Source organism: Bubalus kerabau, chromosome 3, assembly GCF_029407905.1.
Source record: "Bubalus kerabau isolate K-KA32 ecotype Philippines breed swamp buffalo chromosome 3, PCC_UOA_SB_1v2, whole genome shotgun sequence".
Lineage (NCBI taxonomy): Eukaryota > Metazoa > Chordata > Mammalia > Artiodactyla > Bovidae > Bubalus > Bubalus kerabau.
Window position 1 is genome coordinate 167762300 of NC_073626.1, and position 15721 is coordinate 167778020.

Genomic DNA, 15721 nt, shown 5'->3' on the forward strand with positions numbered 1-15721 from the left:
TTCTTTGCGACCTCATGAACTATAGACCTCAAACTAGCAATTCTACAGGAGAAAGGGTCATCATCAGGGTGAATGTAACAGAGAAGATACTAGAAGGATACTGAGACTCATTCTAACACCATTTTGTCCCAACTTGGCCTTACACATGACCTTTGTGTGTGTGTGTGCTCAGTCATGTCTGACTCTTTGCAACCCCATGAACTGTAGCCCGCCAGTTCCTCTTTCCATGGGATTTTCCAGACAAGAAAACTGGAGTGGGTTGCCATTTCTTCTTCCAAGGGATCTTCCCAACCCAAGGGTCAAACCTGTGTCTCCTGCATTGGCAGGGAGATTGGTTACCACTTAGCCACCTGATCTAGCTGCAGACATATCTAGATCCAGGTCTACAGTGGCACAGACCTGATTCCACTAGTCTCCCTTTGTACTGGCAAGAGGGTTGAGGCACGTCTGAGCTGCTACACAGTACCTGGGTTTACTGTAGTTCAACCAACTTGAGGAATTTTCCAGTCTCCACAATAGTCACAGTGGCCACAGGGATCTAGTGGTTGATTGGCTGAGTAACATGTTAGACTGAGAGGAAGAAGCCTGATCTCCACATAGGAGTTTCCATTGCCAGGAGTAGAGAGAATGAATCCCAGGGAGGCACAGAAGACAAATGCTCAGGAAATCCTCTAAGCCATCCCTCTATCTCCCCAGAGTGGACTTACTTCCTTTCTTCATGTTTTCCTTCATAAAACATGAATGTTTGAGCACTTGTAATATGATGGTGTTTATAGCAGTGAGCAAGAAGACAAGACTCTTGCCTGCATGAAGCTTGAGAGGAGTGAATGTGAAGAGCCACTTGTACTCATCAAGGATTAATGGGACTGTGAAGATGAATTGTATGACAATTTCCATCCATCAAAAATTGTATAAAATGTAATGAATCATGCTCTCTTTTAAAAGTCTAACTATGGGTTGGGGCATATTGCTGTCAAGAGAGAGAAAAGTATAACATACCAATCTCTTGGTTCTTTCTATATCTAATTTTTCATAAGCTCAGGCTGTTTTAGTGGGACATGATGCCTACAAGAGGCCATTGCTGAGGGGGTGAATGACAAGTTCTAGAGCAGGAGCCCCCTGGCGAGTGAGATAGTGGGGACTCATGGGGCAGCAGAGGGTCAATAGCTTTTGGCCCCATGTAGCTGTGGAGAAAGTAAGAGGAAGATAGCATGAAATACAAACTTTTTAATTAATTATTTTATTGAATAAAACATTAATTTCCTTCTATTCATTCATTGTAAAATGCCTAACATGAGAGATTTGAATAGTTAGCAGATAACAGTGGTAAACTTGCCCACAGGCAAGTTTTATTATCTCCTTTAAAGATACAGTCTTCATTTCCCTTTCAGACTTTTGCCATTTATTTTATGATTTAATTTCCCTTCTCCCTAATATGATCAAACCATCTTAAAAAATCAACAGAAAAAATTCCAGGTGGTTCAGGGTTTTGCAAAGGTATAAATACACTGGATTGTGCATCAGGGTCAGAGATGGATTTTTGAGCTTAGCTTCACAGGACTGTTTGACTCTTTGTGACTCTATGGACTGTAGCCCTCCACCCCCGCCCCCCAGGCTCCTCTGTCCATAGAATTCTCTAGGCAAGAATACTGGAGTGGGTAGGCATTCCCTTTTCTAGGGGATCTTCCCAACTTCCCAACCCAGGGATCAAACCCGTGTCTCCTGCATTGCTGGCATATTTCTTACCATCTGAGCCACCAGCACCCTGGGTCAGGAAGATGCCCTGGAGAAGAGAATGGCTATCCACGCCAGGATTCCTGCTGGGAGAATTCCATGAACACAGGAGTCTGGCAGGCTATAGTCCGTAGGATCACAAAGAGTCAGACACGGCTGAGCAACTAACTCGTTACTACAACACTTTTCACAGAATGTTACTCCCTCCCAAAAAAAATCCAAGCAAGCAAACTCTTAGGTAACCCCTGAGTTTGCATCCCAACTTCCTAGATATGCTTGAAAGAGGATAAACATATGAACTAGGGTTCTATTTTTTTCCAGTGGTTCCCAGGAAGACTCTACTATGAGCTATTGGCATGTTTGCTTCAAAACTACCCAGAGAAGCAATATCTCTGTCACTCTTAGAGCTGACATCTCACCTTAGCAGCTCACCCTTCTCAGAGGTTGTGTTTTCATCTCTGAAAAGAGGCATTTCTCAGAAGGAGATATAGAACATTAATGCTGATGGATTTTCAAGAAAACAGCAAGACAAGTAACAATCTCTGTTGAACACTGCTGTCAAAGCAGTTTTAAAGTTCCTGTTTTGTACCTTTATTTGTCAGTCTTGATCAACAGGTACTTTAAAAAATCAAAGCAAAGTATTGAAGAAAAAGGCTAGATTATTTTGAGTTAAATGTAAGATTCTGTTTTGACTTTGTGTGAAGTTTTGTTGAGGATATGTGGTATCATACACTTTTTAGAGATGTAGGCTAACACTGCAAATGATGATCCCATAAACAAAATTCTGGAGGATTGGACTTAAAAGAAGGAATTGCAAAGTTAAAATTATTGACTGCATATTATATGTCAGTGCTGTGCTTAGTCGCTCATCTGTGTCTAACTCTTTACAACCCCATAGAGATATCCTGCCAGGCTGTCTGTCCATGGGGATTCTCCAGGCAAGAATATTGGAATGGGTTGCCATGCCCTCCTCTAGGGGATCTTCCAACACAAAGATTGAACCCAGGTCTCCCACATTGCAGGAGGATTCTTTACTGTCTGAACCATGAGGGAAGCCCAAGAATATTGGAGTGGATAGCCTATCCCTTCTCCAAGGGAACTTCCCAAACTCCAGGGGAAGTTCCCAGGTATCGAACTGGAGTCTCCTGCATTGCAGGCAGATGTTTTACCAGCTGAGCTCCCAGGGAAGCTTATTATATGTCAGACTCTGTGGCAAATGCTTCAGTGTAGCATTTCAAGTTAACCTGATAATAATTCCTTGGGGCCAGTACTACTATTTATCTCTTAAGGAAATAGTCTTTGGGATTAGCAGCCTAAGGAGAGGTGCTAAATGATGGAGCTGAGGATAGAAACCACAGCTCAGTGATTCCAGAGCACATGTCCAGCCTGTTCATAAGCCAATAACTTGTTTGGAGAAGTTTGCAAATATTTTATACACACTTCTAGGAAAACAACCTCCATTGATTTAAAGTAGTGCTTTATTTATTTAATTATTTTATAATAGAAAAACTAACCAACAGACAATTAGATCTCGCAACATCACCTTCATTGTGTGAGAAAAGTGTACTTGTTTAAATTCAGTGCTATGAAACTTATTTGTATTTTTATAACATTAGATGTGTCAGGCCTAGTCTATCTTGAGCGCTAGAGTCTCACTGCAAAAAGACTCTGCCTTCTTCAGCCCACATAACTTTCACTTCAAGCCAAGTATTCCTGTATTGGAGTTGGTTCTTACTTCCCTAACCAGCATTTAAATGCTCAGTCTGAGGCAAGAGTCTACCCTATTTTCACGTGCATTTCTTATTTCTGGGGTCTCACTTCTGTTTTTAGGCTTTCTCTTTCCTCCTTCTTTGGTTTCCAAATGTCAGAGATTATATGATTGTTCCCAAGTATGTCAGTTCAGGCCCTCCAGCATACAGACACCAAGATAGATGGAATTTAGAATAAAAGATTTATTGAGGAGGATGCCTGGGATAAGAAAGGAACAGGAAAAGGCAGGAAGGCCTCGGGTCACAGTGCAGCATCACACCTGTGAAAGGAGAGGGGCAAGGAAAGATAACTGGATAGGAAGAGCCTCAGATCATGGTGCACCTATGGGGCAGGCTCAGCCAGCCCTATGGGAGAACTCAGACACAAGGACTCCCACACTAGGCAGAAATAGCCTAGTCCCATACCTCGTCATGCTCAACCACTAGCCAGGAGCTTTCCATGGGCAAAGTGGCCTTGACCTAAATGCTGCAGCTGATTTGAAGACTCTGTGGCTGGTGGCTGGCAGCTAACCACTGTCCATGGAGAAATTTTATGGCTGCCACAATTGAGCTCTTATGCTCAGCAGATGCTCTTCTGCAGATCTGAGGGCGAGCTCTTTCATGGCTCCCATTGGACTCTTCCTTAAGGGAAACTTACAAGGGAACAGTTGGTATGATCAGCTATAGGCTCCTTCCTTCCAGTTCAAATGCATGCCAAGTCACTTCAGTCGTGTCCAACTCTTTGCACCCTATGGACTGTAGCCTGCCAGGCTCCTCTGTTTATGGGAATTTCTAGGCAAGAATACTGGAATAGGTTGCCATGCCTTCCAGGGGATCTTCCCAACCCAGGGATTGAACCTGCATCTCCTATGTCTCCTCCTCCAGCAGGTTCTTTACTATTAGTGCCACCTGGGAACCCCATTCAGTTCGTATAGGGGCTGCAATTAATTCTCATTATCTCCCTCCTCCCACACTTATTCTAAATTCACCTTACTCTCACACAGCTAATACCTCTGCTGGTCTCTGTCACTCACTTAGTAGTCAAACAAATTTAATAAGAGGTTGGGATGTCTGGTAAACAAAACCTTCTCTTGCTAGATTGCTGCATGTGCCCTTTCAAAGCCATACTGGGCACGGGAATATCCAGGGATGTCCCACACATTTTTCTCTCTGCACCATCTTGTAAGAGTAGGTGCACCTTCTCCTATTGATTAGGGTCCATGATCTCTTCCGTAATGGATACCTTAGTTTTTTGCCTGCTGGCCAGTATACAAAGAGAGCTCAAATTACTTAGGAGGCAGCTTCGATGTTCCATGAGATCCTTGCTGTGTCGTCTAGAAAGAATGTGTCTTCTTTGAAGACCAGGACTTCTAACTCAGTAGAGACCAGAATTATGGGGATAAGAAACAGAAAACCCCTCAATGGGTTGCTGGTTGTCAGCTACCTTAATTCCTAATGTCAAGTCTCCTCTTGAAGACAGATCTCAGAGTCATATACCACAGGTGTTGTACCAGTGCTTGGCCCTCTACCTCGGAGAGGATTATACATCCCCATGTATGGTCATGTAATTTGCAGTGTTTTCCTGTTGGGCAGATTCAGTCCTCACCCATCAACATCAAGCTTGTGGTTTTAGCCAATGAATGTGTGTTCATGATATATATACTCCATCTGAGCAGAAGCTTTGAGACATACCGTGTGGTTCAGTTCCAGTTCAGCCACTCAATCGTGTCTGACTCTTTGCAACCCCATGGACTGCAGCATGCCAGGCCTCCTTGTCAATCACCAACTCCCGGAGTTTACTCAAACTCATGTCCATTGAGTTGGTGATGCTATCCAACCATCTCATCCTCTGTTGTCCCCTTCTCCTCCCACCTTTACTCTTTGCCAGCATCAGGGTCTTTTCAAATGAGTCAGTTCTTCACATCAGGTGGCCAAAGTATTGGAGTTTCAGCTTTAGCAACAGTCCTTCCAATGAATATTCAGGACTGATTTCCTTTAGGATGGACTGGTTTGATCTCCTTGTAGTCCAAGAGACTCTCAAGAGTCTTCTCCAGCACCACAGTTCAAAAAACATCAATTTTTTGGCACTCAGTGTTCTTTAGAGTCCAACTCTCACATCCATACATGACTACTGGAAAAACCATAGCTTTGACTAGATAGACCTTTGTTGACAAAGTAATGTCTCGGTTTTGCAATATGCTGCCTAGATTGGTCATAACTTTTCTTCCAAGGAGCAAGTGTCTTAATTTCATGGCTGCAGGCACCATCTGCAGTGATTCTGGAGCCCAACTGTATGGTTCAGTGAGTGTTTTTCCCTTTCTGCCATGAGAACATATCCTAGTGGGGGTTAGTTCCTAGAATGAAGAAGACATGTGGAGTAGAGCCACAGCTGACGCACAGCCAACTCAATGAATACAAGCAAAAAATAAACCTGTGTTGTTAAAAACAACTTAGTTAAAAATGACTAAGAATTGGGGATTATTTGTTACTTCAGGATAACCTAACGAGATCTTACTAATGCATGGTAGCTTGTCTTATCTGTGATATTTTCCCTGGTCTCTGGCAAGTCATCTTTGCTTGATTTCTGATACCTGTGTCTCTCTCCCTGTTTCTAACTAACAGACATCTGTCATAAATATCTTTAAGTATTGTTCTTAATATTTCTGGGGGTCTCTGGATTGACTATATCAGAGACACCTGGATATAGTTTTTAAGAAATTGTTGGCTACAGAATTTGGTTCATTGGCTACAGAGATACTGATTCAACAAATATGATTCAGTAGTAGTCAGTATGGGTCCAGAGATTTGCATATCTTAAAAACTACACATAGTCCTCTCATACATTCAGGAGTTAGTTGTATGTTATATTCCATAGTCTTCAATTTGCTTTAGACTAATTATCTTTGCTGGTCTCTTGAACCTAAATGTACCATAACTTTTACTGCTCAATTTTAGCCTTGGATAATGGCCTTTCTATCAGACTTATCTTAGCCCCATATCTTCATCCTGCATTTACAGCCTGGTCAAATGAAATTTCACCTAAGACCTACCATTGTTTAAAGCATACACTGAATTTCTCTTTGGAAAAGTTGTTAGTGTGTATGTGTATTTGTGTGTATGCATGTGTGTCTGTGTGTGTATACATGACATATACGAACAAAAGGATAGAGAGAGAAAACTGTACTATGCTGAAAAAGGTTTTGAACATTTTGAAATGAAGCAGCAGAGCTAATTATCTGTCTGGGAAAGGTACGTATTTAGGTTTTGAGCTATTTAGGTCAAAAGTAACAGAGAAATTGCTGATACAATTATTCCTAGTAACACTCTCATAAATGCCTGTGTGCGTTCACACATGCATAATCCCCTCACGTGGATATGTTCCTGGGAATGACTGTCTAAATAAATCCTCAAAGTACCTTTTGTTCAGTGATATGACAGTGGAGGTAAGGAAAGGATGCATAGAATGATTGAGGCAAAGTTAGATGAGATCAAATGTTTCATCTTCCATAAGAAAGATTAAGGTCACAATCATCACAAATCAATGATAAACCTTCCCATTCTATCACACCCTGATCCACCCTCTACCACTTCTGCCTTAAATTCTTACTGATTTTGCACAAACTGTTCCATTTGAATTTATTCTCGCTTATTTTTTGACTGACGTTCTAGAAGAAAGCCCAGAATATGAAATGCATGAGGACACTGAATGGATTTAGGAGACTGACCACTATGATGTGAAAACTGCCACCTAATCATTTGCTTGATTTCATTCATGTTTCTAGATATCAACTGCTCTGGACAGTACACTGAAGTTCCCTTATTTTGTTTTGCAAAGACAGTATGTCTAGAGTTTATCAACTCAAAATACTCCGAAAAATATGAAATAAATATAAAAATCATTTTTGATTGAATAGCAAATTGTGATCAGAATTAAATGCCAGAATCAAAGTCACATGCACTAGTTGGATCCTTTCTGGCTCTATTCTCAAGGCTCATATAACTGTCATAACTGCTTCACTGAAGATGGAAAAAAGGCTCATTTACCATTATTGTTCCTACCGGAATTAAAATGTATGACAAACCTTAGAGTCATGAAAAATACAATGAAGAGACAACTAAAATTAAAATTAAGACTTCCCTGGTGGTCCAGTGGTTAAGACTCCAACTTCCACTGCGAGGGACAGGAGTTTGATTCCTGGTGAGAGTAATACGATTCTGCATGCCGCACGCACGGCACGGCCAGGATAAATGAAAAAATAAATGAAATTTAAAGAAATAAATTTTTAAAAGGCATAAATAAACTTATGTTTGGAAAGGTAGATTCAAGAGGCTTCCAAAATTCATTTGCTCAAAGATACTTTTTATACTTCATACATGTCTAAGAAAATTAAATATTTCTAACAATGCTTCATTTTATTCCCTCTATTGATGAATGGCCATAAATGGGAAAAACTCTAGAAAAACATCTTTTAAAAATTCACATTGACATTCATGTCCTTTTTGTTCATAAAAGGGTCAACATTACTTAATAGCATAGAAAAAGGCCTAAGGGTCATTTTCTCTATGATGAGTTGAGCTTCAAACTGAGAGAAATTTCTTATGAATTTAAAATTTTTTGTTCAAACATTCCTATTTGAAACTTAAGAAACTTACGTTTGGATACCTCTCATACTTCGGATGTTTATGAAGTATTTAGAACTGTTCCAGAATTGGATGAGATTTCAACTTCATCCCTTTATTTTATTCAGTGTGGCTAATTTATTAGTTCAGTTCATTTTAGTTCAGTCACTCAGTCGTGTCTGACTCTTTGTGACCCCATGAACCGCAGCACACCAGGCCTCCCTGTCCATCACAAACTCCCAGAGCCCACCTAAACCCATTTCCACTGAGTCGGTGATGCCATCCAACCATCTCATCCTCTGTCGTCCCCTTCTGCACCTGCCCTCAATCTTTCCCAGCATCAAGGTCTTCTCAAATGAGTCAGCCCTTCACATCAGGTGGCCAAAGTACTGGAGTTTCAGATACAATATCAGTCCTTCCAATGAACACCCAGGAATGATCTCCTTTAGGATGGACTGGGTGGATCTCCTTGCAGTCCAAGGGACTCTCAAGAGTATTCTCCAGCACCACAGTTCAAAAGCATCAATTCTTCAGTGCTCAGCCTTCTTCACAGCCCAACTCTCACATCCATACATGACCACAGGAAAAACCACAGCCTTGACTAGACGAACCTTTGTTGGCAAAGTAATGTCTCTGCTTTTTAATATGCTGTATAGGTTGGTCATAACTTTCCTTCCAAGGAGTAAGCGCCTTTTAATTTCATGGCTGCAATCACCATCTGCAGTGATTTCGGAGCCCCCAAAATAAAGTCAGCCACTCTTTCCACTGTTTCCCCATCTATTTCCCATGAAGTGATGGGACCAGATGCCATGATCTTCGTTTTCTGAATGTTGAGCTTTAAGCCAACTTTTTCACTCTCCTCTTTCACTTTCATCAAGAAGCTCTTTAGTTCTTCTTCACTTTCTGCCATAAGGGTGGTGTTATCTGCATATCTGAGGTTATTGATATTTCTCCCGGCAATCTTGATTCCAGCTTGTGCTTCATCCAGCCCAGCATTTCTCATGATGTACTCTGCATATAATTTAAATAAGCAGGGTAACAATATACAGCCTTGATGAATTCTTTTTTCTATTTGGAACCAGTCTGTTGTTCCATGTCCAGTTCTAACTATTGCTTCATGACTTGCATAAAGGTTTCTCAAGAGGTAGGTCAGGTGGTCTGGTATTCCCATCTCTTGAAGAATTTTCCACAGTTTGTTGTGATCCACAGAGTCAAAGGCTTTGGTATCGTCAATAAAGCAAAAATAGATGTTTTTCTGGAACTCTCTTGCTTTTTTGATGATCCAGCGAATGTTGGCAATTTGATCTCTGGTTCCTCTGCCTTTTCTAAAATCAGCTTGAACATCTGGAAGTTCATGGTTCATGTATTGCTGAAGCCTAGCTTGGAGAATTCTGAGCATTACTTTACTAGCGTGTGAGATGAGTGCAATTGTGAGGTAGTTTGAGCATTCTTTGGCATTGCCTTTCATTGGGTTTGGAATGAAAACTGACTTTTTCCAGTCCTGTGGCCACTGCTGAGTTTTCCAAATTTGCTGGCATATTGAGTGAAGCACTTTCACAACATCATCTTTTAGAATTTTAAATAGCTCAACTGGAATTCCATCACCTCCACTAGCTTTGTTCATAGCGATACTTCCTAAGGCCCACTTGACTTCACATTCCAAGATGTCTGGCTCTAGGTGAGTGATCACATCATCATGATTATCTGGGTCATGAAGATCTTTTTTGTATAGTTCTGTGTATTCTTGCCACCTCTTCTTAATATCCTCTGCTTCTATTAGGTCCATACCATTTTTGTCCTTTGTTGAGCCCATCTTTTCATGAAATATTCCCCTGGTCTCTCTAATTTTCTTGAAGAGATGTCTAGTCTTTCCTATTCTATTGTTTTCCTCTATTTCTCATTGATCGCTGAGAAAGGCTTTCTTATCTCTCCTTGCTATTCTTTGGAACTCTGCATTCAAATGGGTTTATTTCCTTTTCTCCTTTGCTTTTTGCTTCCCTTCTTTTCACAGCTATTTGTAAGGCCTCCCCAGACAACCATTTTGCTTTTTTGCATTTCTTTTCCATGGGGATGGTCTTGATCCCTGTCTCCTGTACAATGTCACAAACCTCCATCCATAGTTCATCAGGCACTCCATCTATCAGATCTAGTCCCTTAAATCTATTTCTCGCTTCCACTGTATAATCATAAGGGATTTGATTTAGGTCATACCTGAATGGTCTCGTGGTTTTCCCCACTTTCTTCAATTTAAGTCTGAATTTGGCAATAAGGAGTTTATGATCAGAGCCACAGTCAGCTCCTGGTCTTCTTTTTGCTGACTGTATAGACAGTCTTCATCTTTGGCTGCAAAGAATATGATCAGTCTGATTTCGGTGTTGACCATCTGGTGATGTCCATGTGTAGAGTCTGCTCTTGTGTTGTTGGAAGAGGGTGTTTGCTATGACCAGTGTGTTCTCTTGGCAAAACTCTGTTAGCCTTTGCCCTGCTTCATTCTGTGTACCAAGGTGACATTTCCCTGTTACTCCAGGTATCTCTTGACTTCCTCCTTTTTTGTATTCTAGTCCCTTCTAATGAAAAGGACACCTTTTTTTGGTGTTAGTTCTAAAAGGTCTTGTACGTCTTCATAAAACCATTCAACTTCAGCTTCTGGTCGGGGCATAGACTTGAATTACCGTGATATTGAATGGTTTGCCTTGGAAACTAACAGAGATCATTCTTTCATTTTTGAGATTGCACACAAGTACTGCATTTCAGACTCTTTTGTTGACTGTGATGGCTACTCCATTTCTTCTAAGGGATTCTTGCTCATAGTAGTAGATATAATGGTCATCTGAGTTAAATTCACCCATTCCAATCCATCTTAGTTCACTGATTCCTAGAATGTTGAAGTTCACTCTTGCCATCTCCTGTTTGACCACTTCCAATTTGCCTTCATTCATGGACCTAACGTTCCAGGTTCCTATGCAATATTGCTCTTTACAGCATCAGACCTTGTTTCTATCACCAGTGACACCCACAATTGGGTATTTTTTTTTTTGCTTTGGCTCCATCCCTTCATTCTTTCTGGAGTTATTTCTCCACTGATCTCCAGTAGCATTTTGGGCATCTACCGACCTGGGGAGTTCATCTTTCAGTGTCCTATCTTTTTGCCTTTTCATACTGTTCATGGGGTTCTCAAGGCAAGAATACTGAAGTGGTTTGCCATTCCCTTCTCCAGTGGACCACATTCTGTCAGACCTCTCCACCATGACCAGTCCATCTTGGGTGGCCCCACACTGCCTGGCTTATTTTCATTGAGTTAGACAAGCTGTGGTCCATGTGATCAGATTGGCTAGTTGTCTGTGATTGTGGTTTCAGTCTGTCTGTCCTCTGATGCCCTCTCTCAGTGCTTACCATCTTACTTGGGTTTCTCTTACCTTGGATGTGGGGTATCTCTTCATGGCTGCTCCAGCAAAACGCAGCTGCTGCTCCTTACCTTGGATGTAGCTCCTCTTGGCTGCCGCCCCTGAGTTTGGGTGTGGGGTAGCTCCTCCCAGCTGCTCCTAGCTGTTCTACTAATTTATTAGTAGAAATAAGTTACTAGTGTAACCAAAGGATTCTGGAAACTGAAGAGAGATTGACCATTATTTTACTGATTTAAGCAAGTATTTCCCCACCCTTTCTTTCTTTCTTCCTTCTTTTACTCCTTCCTTCACTTCTTTACCCATTCCTGTCTCTCTCCCCCCTTGTATTCCTAACAGAACCCCCTTTGTGGTTGCTGTTTGTTTTGTTTTTCCCTCTATGCTAACTAGGTAAAAGTAGGGATGAGCTTGTGAAGTAGAAAAGAGGTACAGTTGCTGCCCCCTTGACCTCAGTCATGTGTCAGTCAACAACATATATGTACTAGTATATATAAGTGAAGTGAGTGAAAATCACTCAGTTGTGTCCAAGTCTTTGCAACCCCATGGACTGCAGCCTGCCAGGCTCTACTGTCCATGGAATTCTCCAAGCAAGAATACTGGAGTGGGTTGGCATTTCCTTCTCCAAGTATATATAAAAGAGATAACTAATAAGGATCTATTGTACAGCACAGGGAACTTGACTCAATACTCTATAATGGCCTATATGGGAAATGAATCTTAAAAAAGAATGGATATATGTTTATGCATAACTGATTAACTTTGCTGCACACCTAAAACCAGCATAACATTTTAAATTGACTATACTCCAAGAAAATTTTTCTGAAAAAGCAGTCTGCAAGTCATTGTCACAGATTCTTGTTTCCTTTTTAAGCCACTGGCAAGATCTCAGTTCAGTTCAGTTGCTCAGTCGTATCCGACTCTTTGCGACCCCATGGACTGTAGTACGCCAGGCCTCTCTGTCCATCACCAACTCCCGACTTTACCCAAACTCATGTCCGTTGAGTCGGTGATGCCATCCAACCATTTCATCCTCTGCTGTCCCCTTCTCCTCCTGTCCTCAGTCTTTCCCAGCATCAGGGTCTTTTCCAATGAGTTAGCTCTTTGCATCAGGTGGCCAAAGTATTGGAGTTTTAGCTTCAACATCAGTCCTTCCAATGAACACCCAGGACTGATCTCCTTTAGGATGGAATGGTTGGATCTCCTTGCAGTCCAAGGGACTCTCAAGAGACTTCTCCAACACCACAGTTCAAAAACATCAGTTCTTCTGTGCTCAGCTTTCTTTATAGTCCAAGTCTCACATCCATATATGACTAGTGGAAAAACCATAGCCTTGACTAGATGGACCTTTGTTGGCAAAGTAATGTCTCTGTTTTTTAATATGCTGTCTAGGTGTTCTTTGGAAAGTCTGATGCTAAAGCTGAAACTCCAATACTTTGGCCACCTCATGTGAAGAGTTGACTCATTGGAAAAGACTCTGATGCTGGGATGGATTGGGACAGGAGGAGAAGGGGACAACAGAGGATGAGATGGCTGGATGGCATCACCAACTCGATGGACATGAGTTTGGGTGAACTCCAGGAGTTGGTGATAGACAGGGAGGCCTGGCATGCTGCAATTCATGGGGTCACAAAGAGTCGGACACAACTGAACGACTGAACTGAACTGAAGCGTCTAACAAGATTTACCTGAAAGTAAAGAAAGACAATTGAAGATGAAATGTTCTATGTGGTAGTCTGGGGCTTTTTTTTTAGAATGCTAATTTTTGAGTATCTGAATACCAGTATAGCAGAATTTCTGATTATGGTTAAATCATATTGCTTTAACATCATATTGAATGCAAAAGTATAGAATATATTCACGCTGTTGGAAACGTTTCTTTACCAGTCTCAAGTTAAAATGTGAACTGTCATCAGTTATAGATATACTTGTGCCCATGACGTTGCCCATCCTGGCTCACCTGGCACCGGTTTCCTCTTTCTCTTACAGCATAGGTGGAGAAGTGGGGCGAGGCCATGAAGGAACTTACGTGGGCAAACATTTCCGCATGGGATTCATGACAATGCCCGCGCCCCAGGACCGGCTGCCCCACCCTTGCTCCAGTGGCTTCTCCGTCAGGTCGCAGTCGCTGCATTCGGTCGGGGGCACAGACGACGACAGCAGCTGTGGCTCCCGGAGACAACCACCCCCCAAGCCCAAGCGGGACCCCAGTACCAAGCTGAGCACGTCCTCTGAGACGGTCAACAGTACGGCCGCCAGTAAGAGCGGGAAAGGCCCCGAGCGGACCGAAGGTAAAACCAGCCAGGCCCATTTCACCTAGAAAGTGGCTTCACACCAAGTGTCCAGGCCTGCATACCCACCAGCATTTGCCTGGGTCACATGATCTTGTCTCCTCCACCTTAAGTCTTAGAAAAGAAGAATCCAGGGGCATTGGAGTGTTGCCAAATGACACCCCCCACAATATATTTAATTTATATCACCTGAAAAGGACGTGAGTTTTCTAGCCCCCTTTAAGGGGCTTTGAATCATTAGGAAATTATTTTGCCTAGCAGTATATCTAAAATCTATATTTTTTTGCTTTTATTCCTATTACTTGTATAATTATAGAAGTTTTATGAGATTCCCAGGTGGTGCTAGTGGTAAAGAACTCACCTGCCATTGCAGGGGAGGTGAGAGGCAGGTTAGATCCCTGGGTAGGGAAGATCCCCTGGAGGAGGGAATGGCAACTCACTCCAGTATTCTTGCCTGGAGAATCCATCCCCTGGACAGAGGAGCCTGGCAGATTGCAGTCCATAGGGTTGTAAAAGTGTGGGACATGACTGAGCAACTTAGCACAATTGCACACATCATGAAATCATAACGGGGGCTTTGTAATGCCAGAAAATATAAAAAAGAAAAATCGTAATCATCTTTAGAAATAATCATTTCTTAGTCATTTTGGTGTACTTCCAGTGAATTTGAATTTATGCATGTATGTGTGTACATTTGTAGCCTCTACTTCAATCCCTGTCTTCTGTTTTTACCATATCTACATTTTTTTCTCAGCCATGAAGTACATAAATCAAATATATCTTAGTCTCTCTGTTGGTCTATAATTATAAATTAGGTCAGATTAACCCCAGATCTCACTGGTACTTTAGCCTTGCTTGAATAAATCAGTTTCAGCTTTCCTGAAATTTCCCCGAGAGTCCCTTGCAGGGCGAGTAGTCCCAAGTGAGTTTTGATACAGGCGCATTCAGATCGTTGTGTGTCAGTCGTGGGAGATGCTTCAGGGCGTCCAGTGCTGACAGGACTGGCTTGAGAGCATGTTTCCTCCAGGTCCCATGGTCTTTCTCTTACCCTGCCTGTCCCTGACATTCTTCCCCAGTGGCTCACGTGAGCACCTGGTATTCCAAGTTTCCCAGTAGCTTGCAACAAAGAGTGGACACCAGCTGGTCCTTTCCTTAACTGGGCAGGTTTCTTTGTCACTTAGGCTCCCCCGTCCTTCACAAAAGCTCCCTCATCTTGTGGTCTAATCCTCCCACAGAAATGTAAACCTAGCCTATGGTATGGTTACCCACGAAGCATATTCCATCTCTTCTAACATCTTCATCTCTCCTTTCACCTGTATCAGTGTCCAATGGCATATTTAGCCAAAAAGCAAAAGCTTCAGAGAATATTGAAGAATACAAAATAATGCCTGGAGATTGAGCTAATCCATACTTTCTTCAGGGAAAATCTCCACTTAGGCTCAGTTTCTTCTACTTCATATACAGTCAGAATACATCACAATTGTGGGTATGTGTGTGAGATTATATGTGTGAATAATATGCATTTGTGCATATTTAGAAAATTGAAATCCTAGTGCATAGTTTTGTGCTTTATATTTTCACTTGTTTTCTTGTGGTTATTTTCCATGGCATTCAGTTTGTTGGGAAACGCCAGTTTTAAGGAAGGGCATGAACATCATGGTAATTTATGCAATTGTTATTTCTTTGATGAAGTCTTACTTGGGCTTCCCTGGTGGCTCAGATGGTAAAGAATCTGCCTGCAATGCAGGAGACCCAGGTTCAATCCCTGGGTCAGGAAGATCCCCTGGAGAAGGGAATGGCAACCCACTCCAGTATTCTTGCCTTGAAGAATTCCATGGACATAGGAGCCTGTCAGGCTACAGCCCATGGGGCCTCAGAGTCAGACATGACTGAGTGGCTAATACTCAACACACCAGATTGGTTCCAGACT

At 42.0% G+C, this 15721-nt stretch overlaps 1 protein-coding gene across 1 annotated transcript in view; it reads left to right on the forward strand.

The window, feature by feature from the left end:
- NYAP2 (neuronal tyrosine-phosphorylated phosphoinositide-3-kinase adaptor 2) overlaps positions 1-15721 on the forward strand; it is a 312055-nt gene that overhangs the window by 122254 nt on the left and 174080 nt on the right. Inside the window, exon 4 of the mRNA XM_055573610.1 lies at positions 13490-13791. Within this exon, the coding sequence (XP_055429585.1) occupies positions 13490-13791 (302 nt within the window). The remainder of the gene's footprint in view (positions 1-13489; positions 13792-15721) is intronic.